At 36.6% G+C, this 13,730-nt stretch overlaps 1 protein-coding gene across 1 annotated transcript in view; it reads left to right on the top strand.

The window, feature by feature from the left end:
* LOC130158708 (transmembrane 9 superfamily member 2-like) overlaps positions 1 to 11,940 on the top strand; it is a 33,562-nt gene extending 21,622 nt beyond the window's left edge. The window contains exons 13-17 of the mRNA XM_056359621.1: positions 376 to 535; positions 1,191 to 1,342; positions 2,872 to 2,983; positions 3,414 to 3,585; positions 11,314 to 11,940. Coding sequence (XP_056215596.1) covers positions 376 to 535; positions 1,191 to 1,342; positions 2,872 to 2,983; positions 3,414 to 3,585; positions 11,314 to 11,381 — 664 coding nt within the window. The 3' untranslated portion in view covers positions 11,382 to 11,940. The remainder of the gene's footprint in view (positions 1 to 375; positions 536 to 1,190; positions 1,343 to 2,871; positions 2,984 to 3,413; positions 3,586 to 11,313) is intronic.
* Positions 11,941 to 13,730: the final 1,790 nt, after the last annotated feature.

Genomic DNA, 13,730 nt, shown 5'->3' with positions numbered 1-13,730 from the left:
TTTATCTTCTTGCATTCTTTGTATAGATTTTTACAATGGAATATTTCTGTTACTTTTTGGTTTTATGTGCAGTCTTTATTTAAACAGTGGCTTTACCATAGAAACTTGCATTAGAAGCATTGGATGTTGCAGGCATTTTTACATAAACTGCACTATTGCTGAAAGTAACTAGCACTGTTAAGGAATGGAAGATTCCTTCTATTCTTAATTGGTTAATTGCTTATGTAGCAAGCATTAAGCTTATTATTAAGATTGCTTAATGTAGCAAGAAGCTACATTTTTCTGATGCAGGCTTTTAACTGTTTATCGTTTTTAATGCTAACTGATGTTTATTCTTCCCTTAATATTTTAGTATCTTCTCGGATATTTTTTCAGGATTGTCTTCGCTGATTTCTTCATTATGAATCTCATTCTGTGGGTGAAAGGATCCTCAGCTGCCATCCCTTTTGGTACTTTGGTTGCGATCCTAGCTATGTGGTTTGGAATTTCAGTCCCACTGACCTTTGTTGGTGCCTATTTTGGCTTCAAAGAGAAGGTAGGGCTCTCTGAATACAAATTTGAAATACACCGATCCTCTGTAGTTGAGCCTCTGAATCCCTAAGCGTGCAAGAACTGGTTGGATCGAAACATCTGTGGCCCTATTATTGTGAAATGATGTTTCACTTTGTCATGATTTTGAAACTGGGTATATGCTTGTAATATCACATTAAACTTTTTTTTTCTGTCTGTTCACTAGAATCAGAAATTAATAGTGCTTTCGGAGCTCTTGCTTGCCTTCTGTGCTTCAGCAATACCTTAGCAGTGTTTTTTTAAAAGTAGCATTTTGGAAGTACTTCAATTTGTATTTCACTAGTCTGAGATAATGCCAGATAACTAAGTACAAGCTGTGGGTGGTGGTGTTCTTTGTGTTGTGGGTTTCCTTATTTTTTATTTTTTTTTATTAAAGACTGAACAAATTTCTTTCCCTCATGTTCCGACTTGTTTACTGGCTAGTATTTGGAATGTCTAAAGTATATGTGTTTTTCCTAATGATGGATATTAAGTTTGTAGATTTTTGGTTTGGTAACTTGTGATGGCTTATGGATGACAATAAAGTTGTTTACTTTTTCCCTAATATTAACATTAAAGATTTTATAATTTTATTAATGGTGTAACAACTTATCTTTTAATTATATTAATTTCTTCCAAAGCCTATTGAACATCCGGTTCGTACAAATCAGATTCCTCGCCAAATTCCTGAACAGTCCTTTTTCACAAAGCCATTGCCTGGTATCATAATGGGTGGTATCTTGCCCTTTGGCTGTATTTTTATTCAACTTTTCTTCATTCTGAACAGCATTTGGTGAGTACCACTTTTTTTTTTTTCTAGTTATGCTGGTTTGTTAATAAACACATGGTGAATTTGAACATCCCAAGCCAATTAATATAAGGAATAAAACAAGTTTTAAAATTTTTGTCGTTGTGCAGACTTCTGTGGCATTTCTAGAATCTGCATATATATTCCAACTTATAAAACTAGTTGTTCTTCTTGACAGCTGCGAAGTGTGAAATCAGTTCTGTTGCCTTATTTTATCTTTCTGGCTCTGAACAGCACAAACATGGTTTCATGCTGTTGTGGTTAGGTGGAACATAATCTGTTATGTAACTATGCTAAATATTATTAGTTTCATAAATCGTAATAGTTTCAACTGCTGAATAAGAATGAGTTCAAGATCTTGGGATGCCATGTTCTGCAAAAAGAAGATTCCACCCCCTGTGAAGCATCCACACCTCTCCTAAATTTGTCAAAACCTTGCCAAAAAAGCAGGTGCATGGCAAATTAAACCACTGCAATCTTTCATAACTTTTCACAATGTAAATATGAAATGTTTAATATATTGTTGGTCAGTGGGAAGTGTTAACCTAAGGTGCTGGCTTTTTAATGTGTCCTGTCTTTTATGTTGAGATTTCTTACAGAACAATTTTCTAAATCAGTTCTTAAACTCAGATACGTTGGATATGTTAGCCTTTCACATTAGTCCTCAACAAAAGTAGAAACTGTGTAATACAGATATGCTGAAAAACGTAATCAGCTGACAAAGAGGTATACTCTAGACTTTTGTACTTGAAATTACTGAATTCCAAAATTGTTTTCTCATTATTTATCCTATAGAAGGGAAGCATGGAGGGAATGTGCAATTAATACTCCCTCTGTCCAAGCTTATAATCAATCATCCTATTATCATCACTCAATAAGTAGATTTGGTTACTTTCCTTATTTGAAAGACCAGATTAAAAGTAAATTAACGTATTTCCTTTGCATTTATTTTTGTGAGTGTTCTTGTGTTTTGTTAACCCTTGGATTGGAGTCAGACTTGGTCTAGGAATAGACCGGGAGTGGAGGAGCATCTGGTTGGATCTAGTGAGGACGTGCAGAGACACCTGGAAAACTTAGGTGCAGTAGGAGGAAGGGAATGGGTATCGTAACTCGGGAAGGGTGCAGGTGATGCAGCAGGCAGGGAAGCTAAAGGTCCTCTCAGCAAATGACCTGAAGTGATAAATATCTCTGGTGGAAATTGTCTGTAACTGTTCTCTGTGAAAGTTTATTGACGTTAATTTCAGGGGAAGTATAACTGAAGACTTGGAGCATTGCTCTGTAAAGCAGTGGATTTATTACCGCTTAAATGAATGGTATTTACAGAGTACATTCAAGTAAACAAAACTTTCCATGAATCAGCCAGTAGTGGTATAGACAAAGTTACCCTAGTGGTGTGGGTTGTTTGGGTTTCGGTTTTTGTTTTTATTTTTTGATTAGCTTAGTATCTGGCAGTGTGACACTGTAAAACTCAGAACTTAACCAAAAATGAAACTTTGTTTGTTTGTTTATTTTAGGTCTCATCAGATGTATTATATGTTTGGATTCCTGTTCCTAGTTTTTATAATTCTTCTAATTACGTGTTCGGAAGCTACAGTTTTGCTGTGCTACTTCCATCTGTGTGCAGAGGTATAAAGTATAGTTTTGATGCAGATACCACTTTTAGCTGGAAGATGTTAGAAATAGAGTTGAGATATTCACATATGCTGTGATGTGCTGGACACTATGAATGGATTGTATTGTCAACCCTTGACATGCTTATCTTAGCCACTCTTTTGACACGTGCCTTTTTCCTTCAAAATCCACTGTTTGCAGCAGATAAGCAAAAATAAAGAGCCTTGATCATAGCATAATTTCATGTTCATAGTGGAAGCAATACAGCTGGCTTTGAGAAAGAAAAAAAAAAAGTAGCTATGTGCTATGTTTGAATTTTTATTTTTTGAGATAAATTTTGAAGAATTAAATTATTTCCTAAGACAATGTTAATTTTTTAACTAGCTTATTTGTATTCTGTTTTCTCCGTGATGTGTCTTACTGAATGGTTTATTGTTTCTTTCAGGATTATCACTGGTGGTGGCGATCATTCTTGACGAGTAGCTTTACAGCAGTTTATCTCTTTATCTATGCAGTTCATTACTTCTTCTCTAAACTCCAGATAACAGGAACCGCTAGCACCATTTTATACTTCGGTTACACAATGATCATGGTCTTGATTTTTTTCCTTTTCACAGGTAAGTACAATGTGCAAAGTAGAATGAATGCAGGGGATTCTGGTTTTAAAATGAGAAACATCAGGTGAAATTTAGACTGTCTGAAACATTAAATATAATTTATGACTTCTTAGTCAGTATTGGTTTGTGACACCACACATCACAGGAAGATATTCTTTAAGGTTTGGTTTTTCCTGACTTGAAATTGTATTTATTTACAGTAAAACAAATTTCCTTTATTGCATATTATATTAGGAGTGAGTTGAAAACATTACATTTTCAAAGTGTGGTTCTTGTTCATTTGATATTGCGTGCTTAACTTGATTCTGGAGTTTACAATTGGTTCTAGAAGCTCTATAGTTAGAGACAATTGCCCTCTGTATATGGAAAAGAAAAGATATTTTCTGCTTTCACTGTTAGCAAGTGAGGCGGGTTGATGCTGGGGAAAAAAGTGAATGTTGACAATAGAGAGTTCTGGTACTGTTAGAGGTGATCTTACTTACTCATTAAGCACCACTTATTAATGACAGGAATGTACTTTAATGGAGGAACCTATTTGAAAAACAGCTCTCCTTTTTTAGTCATCCAACGTTTCTGATGTTACTGATGCAGACTAAGTGTCTTCTACAGAATTAACTCTAATGTTCATAATCACTTGACTCAAACTATAATTTCGAGGTTGATTTGATGAGAAATCTGTGCCAGATTCAGCATGTGTTAGAAGAAATTAGAAGCTCTTTGAAGGGTACTGGCCCTTAAAAATAGCCAGGAGCACTTCATATTGGTGTTTGTCATACTGCTGCTGTTGTGTATTTAGCTTTAACACATGAAGTCAGATTTTTATGTATCACTCTGCTTAGCATCATGAAGTACTGCAGTGGCAGAACTAAAGAAAATGCTAGTTCACAATGGGTTGTTCATAAAACCAACGTTTATGTTCATTCCTAAGATTTATAATAGAGAATCTCGCTGTGGATGGCATGATGGTTTGTATTATTACTTCTTAATATCTTCTACCTGATTATTGAAACCTGCTGTAATTACTTTGTGTTGGCTTTATGAAATGCATCACTTAACTCCCTTGATGCAGTTAAAAAAGAGTTGCTAAAATAAGTAATGAAAGTAAGTCTTAGCATCAGACTTCAAGTTTGTCAGTTCAGCAGTGAGAAGGGCCTCTTTCATCTTTATTGCCTCTAATACTGGTTGATATGAGGAAAAAAACACTGTTCATAATAGAACACTGAAGCAAATTACTGTATGTGCTTGAACAAAGCAATTACTCTGTAGAAATTATACTTAATAACGTTAACTGGCACTTACTGCTAGATTTTTATTGTTGTTTGTTATTTAGACCTTCTTCAAAAGAAGTCTCTTCAAAAGAAAAGAAAAAGTTTTAAAAAGAAGTGGGGGAGGGAGGATTTAATTCTTCCAATTCTTAATTATTAGAAGGTGAACATAGAAGTTGGCGTGTTGCCAGTTAAACCCCTGTTTAAATCCTGGTGAAACAGACAAGCTCCAGATGTCCCTTCTAATATAGATCTATATTTTAAAAAAACCTCCCGAAGTATAGTCTAAAATGTTTTAATTACTTTTAAACTAAAGCAATATGTTAATATGTGTCTGGATTTTAGCGTAGTTTAGTTGCTATTCTGCCAATTTCAATTTCAGTTACAAGATGCAAATTGGTAGAATTAAAAATATCCCTTTCATATATAAAATGATAATTGAAGTTGTCATGGCAGCTGCTGAAATGGTATTAAAAGCTTCAGATGTGCTGATCCTGGAGTTCTTGATGTGGAGGCCAGTGAGGCCCCAAAGTACTGCTATATAAACTGTGCGGCTGGTATTTTTGCAGTGTCTCTCTTTTTGTTCATTTTTCCTTTTTTTTTAAATAGAACTGCAATAGTGATAGCTATGCTGCATTTCTAGTTCATAAAGAAAGCTACTAATATTCCCTTTTTTTTTTTTAAAAAAAAATGTTTAATAGAATGCCTAATCACTAGAAAGGTAGTAGGGTATAATAGGTATTTGGAGTGTGTAACACATCCTTACTAATGTAAAGTGCTGTAATAAATTTCTTCTGCGTGTTTAGTTTGATTGATTTTTGGGGACTGAAATGTACAGTATTTTAGATGGGTTACTCAAGCAGAAGACACCTAACTTTGTTTTGTAAAATATTCCTTAATAGCACTTGCTTTGGAAAGTATGGGTTTAGTCCTTCACAAGTTTATGGAGGTGAGGGAGTTTGCTAATGTAACTTTACACACTGTTTGCATTAATAGCATTCTTCTGTATGTTTCCAAAATGGGACCTTGATCTGTTCCACTTAAGTTAGCACTAGGTATTTTGGTTTTCTCTATTCTTGCCTATTAGATCTCAGCCACTGTGACAGAAATATAAAGGGCAGCGTTAATACCTCCTACATGGCAGTGTGTTGGTTACTGTGGACATTACAAAAGAGATCGTAATGAATACATAAATAGGAACTGAATGCTTGTATGGCAACAACGACAATAATATAATCTGACTGGTGAAATCTAATGATTAATGTGCACACCCAAACAGGACAATTTTATTTTAATGTACAAAGTGCGGCTAATCTTTCAAGAAATAATACATGCGGTTGAATGGGGATAGCCGCATGATTACATGTGTTTTATGCTAGGAGACAAAAAAAAATGCTGAATATAGTCAAAGCATGTTGCTTTACAGTGACCTCTATTTTTGAACATCATTTTCACTTGTGAGTTAATGCCATTTTCAAAATTGAGTTTTGATCTTCTGGGTAGATTGTGTTTAGAATCCGAGATTCTGAAGCACCCACCACTGTGCGGTGATTGAAACCAGTATGATACAGAGAGCTTTTAAGGTACATAAGAAGTATCAGCCAAGTGCAGAGTGCCTTTCTATTTGCTTTCTTACAATCTGTTCGTGCTTTGAATTCTCTTTTCTTCATTAAACAATAAAGCTAAAAGAAACAAATAGAGCAGAACAGTCTGCTTAATGTATTTTGGCATTATTCTGTGCAATAATCCTTGGTTTTAATTTTGAGTTTAAACTAGTTTACTAATAACTTTCTCTCACCCAGTCAGATGCTAGCTTGCTGTGTAGAAGATCTTTCTGTGTATAAGAAAACTTGTGCTGAGTGGTAGGATATATATCGCAGACCAGAATATTCAATGGTGTATAAACTGGAGGACAAAAAGATTTAAAAACTGAGGTGTCACTGTCTCCCTAGTAAGTATAAATGGATGTATTGGCTAGAGAAATGACTTGAGACATCTTAACAACTGGGGTTTTGAATTTTAAATAGCTCCTGCAAACACAATCTTTTTAGCCGTGCCACTCTAGGATGGTCAGTGATGTACAGTGGGCTGCAGCACCCTAGGATGGCATCGCTTTCCTAGACTAGCACAGGTCATTTAGAAAGGCAGAATCTTAAAATACGAAGGAAAAATAAAGGTTTGCCGACAAAACTTAAGTTCTTAAATGCATGCTGTTCAGATGGGTTTTCTTTTAATTTAAGCTGGTGAGTGGTCAGGATTGGTTAAAGTAAACATTAGCTATGACACTGATTTGTAATAGTAGATTAAAACAAACAGCTTTTACATGCTCATGGGAGGAATTGGTGTCAGGCTTGGTATCTTTGTGCTCTGTCATTTGATAGACATGTGCATATAAAAGCTGTAAAAACCTTACAAATGGAAAGGAGTTTAGACAAATTGGAAAAAAAGGCTAGATCTCCACTCTTTCAGCTAGAGGGGTTTTTTTGATTGGTTGGGGTGGGTGAGTTTTTTTAAGTACTTACTGTTAGAGTATTTTAGCAGCTTTAAAAAAAAACCAAACACCTTTGGTGTCTCTTTTCTGTCATGCAGTGATCATTGATGTCTATCAGTGAAGCAGTAAGCTGAAGAGGTGCGCTCCTTGTTGGTAGTGCTTCAAAACTTTGGTTTCAATTTGAATGTATTTTGAAAGAAATAAATATAAACAAGATCCTAGGTTGGTGTTATCTAAAGCTTACCTAAATAGTCGTACTATTCTAATGAGAGGCACATTTTTAAATAAAGTATGATTCTAATTTTGGTGCAAGATGTGATTGGAAAAATGCTCAAGATAGGAGAGCTGAGCGGGCTTTTCAAGAAAATATATTTCAAGCCATGCTGCTCGAGATGGCAAGGTTGTGTTTAACTACTATAACTAATAATGGCAATTTTACTGGGTAGAGGTACCAGTTGCAGGAAACTGGTCGTGCACTTACCTGTGTTTTAAGATTGGCCTTAGTCAAAGTAGTTAACGGGTTCTCAGTTTACCCTTATATGCTAGCCAGCGCTGGCGTAAAGATCTAGTATGTTGATGCTTTCCCCATCTAAAGTGCTAAAATCTGGAATAAATGGCAAATTTGTGAAAATGGGCTAAAATGAAGAAAACACATTCAAGCTAGAATTTTCAAACAAACCAAACTATTCAGAGTTGTTCTTCCGCAATCGTTATTCATTTGCAGATCCCTTTCTGATTGGGATATTTACTCCTGTATAGAAAGTTGGAAGCTTTTTTCTAAATCGCCTTTTGTGGACCTTTTAGTGGTTCGTGGAATCGAAAGCACCCCTAGGTTTGAGGTGGAAAAAAGCCACTGAATTTCAGTGAAACCAGGCACTGTACTGTTTACATTCTCAAAAAAAAAAAAAAAAAAGTTTTTTGTTGCATTAACACAAGCAATCATGTAGGTAAAGTAGCTGCACATGGAAGCCTTGTAAATAATGTTGTTTTAATTTACATTTATTTCTATCAATTAATACTGATTTTGTAGTAGCAACACAACTCTGTGCTGACCTGAGCCTTTGGAAGTTTCTAGTCTGTTTGGCCCATGTTATTTTTAAAAAGAGAGCACTAAAAATACCCAGTTGATTTGCTGCAATTAATTCTCACTTCTAAATTTGCAGTTCGATTCTTGATGTGGATTTTCAACCTAGTTGTATTTCTGCTAGCACCTTTAAACCATTCTGATCTTTGCGTGTCATGTATACTATGTAGAAGAGGTGCTTCTAATGGGTAATAAGGTCCTTAGTTTGATGTTCATTTTGAAGTTTCTGGTCCATAGAGCTATCCACATCTGCAGTTTGTTCATGGGAGGGAAGAAGAAATGAAAATACAGGGAAGCCCTTCTGTTGATGTGGAAGTAGCAGAAGGAATCTCTGCTGACCAGAGAAGGTACTGACTGCCTAAGGCTGTAGCTTAGTGATGAGTCTAGACTTGCTCTCCTGAGCTTGTAAGTTCCATGGTTCAAATCTGGTGTCTGACAAACATTACCACTTGTGTTAGAAAATATAGTCTTATTCTCATTCCAGTACATTGGCAAAATTCTGTTAAAGTTTAAAAAAGGAGCAGGGGGGTACTTGGTCTTTGATTTGCTAAACAGACTTTTTAGGAGGGAAGTTGAAAATCAATGTTACTGAAACCTGTGAAAATCTGTTCATGGATGAAATGCTTGTTCACAGTGTGAAGTCTTCAGGTTCTGCTATGAATGAGGCCATGTTTTATAGAAAGCTGCTGTGTCACAAAGATTCAGAGTGACAAAGATGGGAGGAAAATAGTGTGGGTTTAGGGTGTGTTCCCATATAAAATTATGGCGTGCTCAGAAAGCTGTGGTAAATCCCATTCTTGTGCTAGTTATATGTTTTTGTTATGATATGACAGTTTTGTTCTAGAACAGCAGATAGATTTGTAAGGTATCTCATCTGTTAAACATTTGGAAGAAACATTGCTTTCAAAGCCATAAAAGGCTCAAAGTAGGCTATATTATAAAAACAACTAGAAAGCAGATGATGAGAAACCATTATTAGGAAAAAATCGTGAGAGTAAGGCTTGGAGTAACAATGCTGATATTGGAGTATTGGACACAGTAGGAAGGAGTGAGAATTGACCATAAACTGCAAAGACTTAGTGATGTCAAGCCTACAAAGGAATTAAATTCCTTCTGTGGTTGGTGTCTGATATCCTATCAACAGCAGTAAATCTGCTGTCTCCTACTGTTTCAGAGGATGATAACTGCAAACTTGGAGGGAAAGGGTAATCTGTGGCATATAATAGTAGGCTGTCAAAAAGCCTTTAACTGCAAATATACATGATAGCCTGAAGAACACAAGAATTGGCATATAGATAATAAGCATCCAAAGACAGGCTCCTGACTTGGGAAATGCGTAGATGTACTCTGAAAGACAGAAGAGTAATGAATGTAAAAAAGAATAATGCTCTATAAAGAACCTTCTAGTTAGTATAAACCAGTCACAATGAAATAGTGAAAAAAGTTGGAGCCGATGTTAAACATGGGCTCTACAAACAGAAAAGGAGGAATGTAAAACTGGAGAAGCAGAGTGTGTGATTTTGCAAATGCCTGTAGTGTAGCTGGTAAGCGCTGTCACAGGGCTGGCAGGTAGAGTGAACTCAGCTGAAACTGAGACCCTTCCTTTTTTCCGCTGGTAGGGCTTCAACATCTGTGTGGCATTTTTGCCCCTAGGTAAAAGCATGAGGAACAATGCATTGCTTCCCTTAGAGGCTTAAGACTAAATTAATTGTATGGGACTCAATGTCTCCTTGTGTACTAAGTTCTTAAAGTAATTTTAAAGTATATATGATGGACAGTGTCTTTGCAGTTGCCTTAGAATAGCAACTGCGGGATGAAAGCCCTAGACTTGTTCTTCAGCGTAAAAATAGAAAATTGGTATACGCTAATCTCATTCAGTGTGATCTCGGCTCTCCTTCATCTTACTCTGCACTGCACTAACTCAAGCCACAGCACTTGACACGTGGTCCAAAGTGCCTCCAGAAGGTAGTTGTATGGGTTTGTTTGTTGGTTTTTTTTTTTCCTCCTGGGTTGGCTGAGTGAAAACTGGATTGGTAAGAAAGAAAGGAAGGCTCTACCAAACCAGACCACAGGTCCGCTACCCAGGCACCCTACTAGCAGTCGGAAGCAGTATGAGAACAGGACAAGCATGCACTGGTACTTTCTCCCAGCCTCCCATCAGCTGTGGCTCAAGGGCTTTTTTAGCACTTGAAATGGTGTCACTGTAATTCATAGCCTTTGGATTTCTTTTTTCGTGAACTTGTTCACTTGCCCAACTAGTGTGTGTTTTTATTATCTAGAGTGACCTGTGACAAGAAAATCCGCAGCTTGAATACGTATATGTTACACAAAAGTATGTTTTGGTTTGTGTCGCTGCTAGTTTCATTTGATGCTTGCTCCCAACTGCTGTAGCACTCGGAGCGTTATTTTAGCAAAAGGAAGCAACAAGATATACAGAGTAAGAAGTTTCCTGTTCTTAAGTATAAATAGAGCACGATGAACAGAAAACTGGGCCAGGTGACTTTTTCTCAAGGCTGTGTTTTGTGGTATAATTCTTAGGTGGCTGTTAACTATTGTAGACCTGAAAAACCCAGGTGGGGGTTGACTTTGTGTGCGTATAAAAGTCAGTTTCTTAACTAGTGCTTGTGTGCCTGCTAGTGGTGGCAGTAGCATCACGCTCAGTGCCTTAAATGTACATCAAGCAGCCTGGTCCTAAAAGTAATCTTTTATCTAAATCAGTAACTTAGCCTAGGGATGAATGTGTGTTGTCGAATTTAACAAGTACTGTTATTCTGGATAGTTAGCTGGAATACAATGTTATTTTCTGTCCTGCTGGGAAGTACTTCTTAGATTTTTCTCTCAGAGCAAACTGTAAGATAAACTTAACCATTTTTGCTTTTTCATTTTAGGGACTATTGGATTTTTTGCCTGCTTCTGGTTTGTAAGTAAGATTTACAGTGTTGTGAAAGTGGACTGAAAAGCTTCAAAGTGTCTTTAGAACATATCTCCCTTGCTGTTTGATAATTTTTACCATGTATTGAAAAACATCCTGTGTAATTATTCTAATTTGTAAAAGCTGAAAAGCAGACTACAGCATAAAATACAGATTTTTATGGAAGGAAATAGCACCATTGGAAAAATGTTTACATTGGTGTACTCATTGAACATGCTAATTCTAATAATTCAAAAAATTATATCCAAAATGCGATTTAGGACAAATAAAAATTGTTACCTAGTTTATTTGAAAAATGAATGCATTATACAGTCCTCCAGCTGAAATTCCTTGGATTTGGGTTTGGTTTGGGTTTTTTTTGTTACCTCTTTTGGTTACATTTATGTACCATGAAAGCATAGGACTGTCAAGTAAATCTATGTAAAATGTGAATTTTTTTAACTTAACTATGATTGTACATATTATCCTGCACATTCTTTACAACTAGATATCTTCTTAAAAATGTACATTCATTTAGTGTAATGTAGACTTTATTAAAAATATCAACACTGGTTTTTGTTCAAATAAAACTGCACAACTCTAATGTGTTTCCTTTCTTGTTAATTAGACCTTCACCACTTGGACACAGATCACATTAGTTTGGACAGTTGATAGCTTTTGAGTTTTATATTGTATTTATTTTATTTGTATTATATATTCAAGTTTATAAACAGTTTGGCTGTGACTGGCTGCAGATTGCCTCTGCAAGCAGCAGAACTGGTAGGTCACTTGAGTCCATGGGGCTGTAGGGTGGGCAGGGGCTTCTGAAGCTGCTGCTGCTGTTACTTGTGCCTCAGCTGTGCACTTTGACTTTCCTCAAAACATTTTTTTGCTGGGCAAACTATTACGTTCTATCAAAGAGCAAAAACCTTTTCTTTCTTCTAGCCCCCCAAAACACACATCTTCGTTGTTCTTCATCCTGCAAAGATCGCATGCAGCTTGTTAGGAAGTTTAGCCATGAATCTAGTGGGCTTGGGAATGGATGATTCTTAAGGCGAAGCCTTTCTTCCTGCTCTGCAGAGCTTGGGCTTAAATGCTGGATTACATGAGATGGAGTATCTTAATAGCCTCTTCAGTTATAAGCTTGCAGGCGTTCTTCTCTCAGGGATGGCAAGGCTTTAAAGAAAGAAGCTCCCCAAAATCTTGAATTGCACTTGAAGCTGAGCGGAGTCACTGCAGACGTATAATTCAAATGGCTGTGTTACTGATGCTGTTGGAGATGAATAAGGGGATGTTCTCTCAGATTAATGGGCAAAATACTCAAAGCCTATTAACTGGCATATGGAAACATTCATCACTGGAAGCTGCTTTTCGGTGTCTAAGCCCGCAATTTAACAAGACCCAAAATGACTCTGTATCTTTTCATCGTCATACAAGCACCAGGTTATTGTAGCTAAATATTTAATATGCTTTCCAAAACTTAATCTTTGGTATGAGGATTTCAGGTTTTACTTCTATGTGTCGTTGTTCCAGGTTAGTGTGGGACAGATCACCTGGCTAAGCTGGGGATGAGTACCAGCCTGCATCTTTTGAACAATGCCTGTGGCATAAAAATGAGGCTTTAGACAACTTAATAAAAAGAGCCAAGTGTTAGTGAACCAGGAGGAGCTGGCTACAGTAAGGGTTGTTTCAAATGAGGTTCAGGTGTGCTCCTGATGGCAACCCGGCCTCCCAAATGTGTTCCCCTCCTACCACCAAAATCTCCATTTCCCTTCCAGAGGTGGAAAACTACAGAGTTGCCATTAGAGAGATCAACTTGCAGTTATCTGCTGGTTCAAGAGCACCGTTCACTCTACTAGAGATTTCACACTCTTGAAATTGGCACTGCTCTGTTTAAAAAGGTTCTTCCTATTAAATTGTGTGTTTAAACTTTGGGGGGATTTTATTGGATACTTAAAAAAAAAAAATGTTGGCTGAAGCTGGTTTTGAATTTTACATGTTCAAAGGGAAATGAATTCATGAGAATTTGGAGCCACAGTTGGCATAAACTCCCAGCAGAAAATCTTGCCAGGTTAGTAAATACGCATTTCACAAGCGGAAAAGTAAAATGAGGTGTAAAATTGTATTTATGGGGCTTTTACTGTGACTGCTAGTGAGATAAAAAGTAGATACTCGGTTAAGTGAGTTTTTTGAAGCTTGCCAGTAGTCTAGAGCCAAAGCCATGAGAAAGTAAACCAGTCGTCCTCAAGCGGTTGTCAGAGAACTTTTACTTTTTTTTTTAATTAGGCCCTTATTCATGCAAATCTGGTGTAACTCATATTTCAGCAGTCTTTGTGATGGCAATAAAATGTTGTGGAGCAGCGGAGTGTATCTAAAACAATCAGAAAAAGGCTT

This window comes from Falco biarmicus, chromosome 14 (assembly GCF_023638135.1).
Source record: "Falco biarmicus isolate bFalBia1 chromosome 14, bFalBia1.pri, whole genome shotgun sequence".
Lineage (NCBI taxonomy): Eukaryota > Metazoa > Chordata > Aves > Falconiformes > Falconidae > Falco > Falco biarmicus.
The sequence above is the reverse complement of the archived record's forward strand: the minus strand, read 5'-3'. Positions and strand labels throughout refer to the sequence as shown.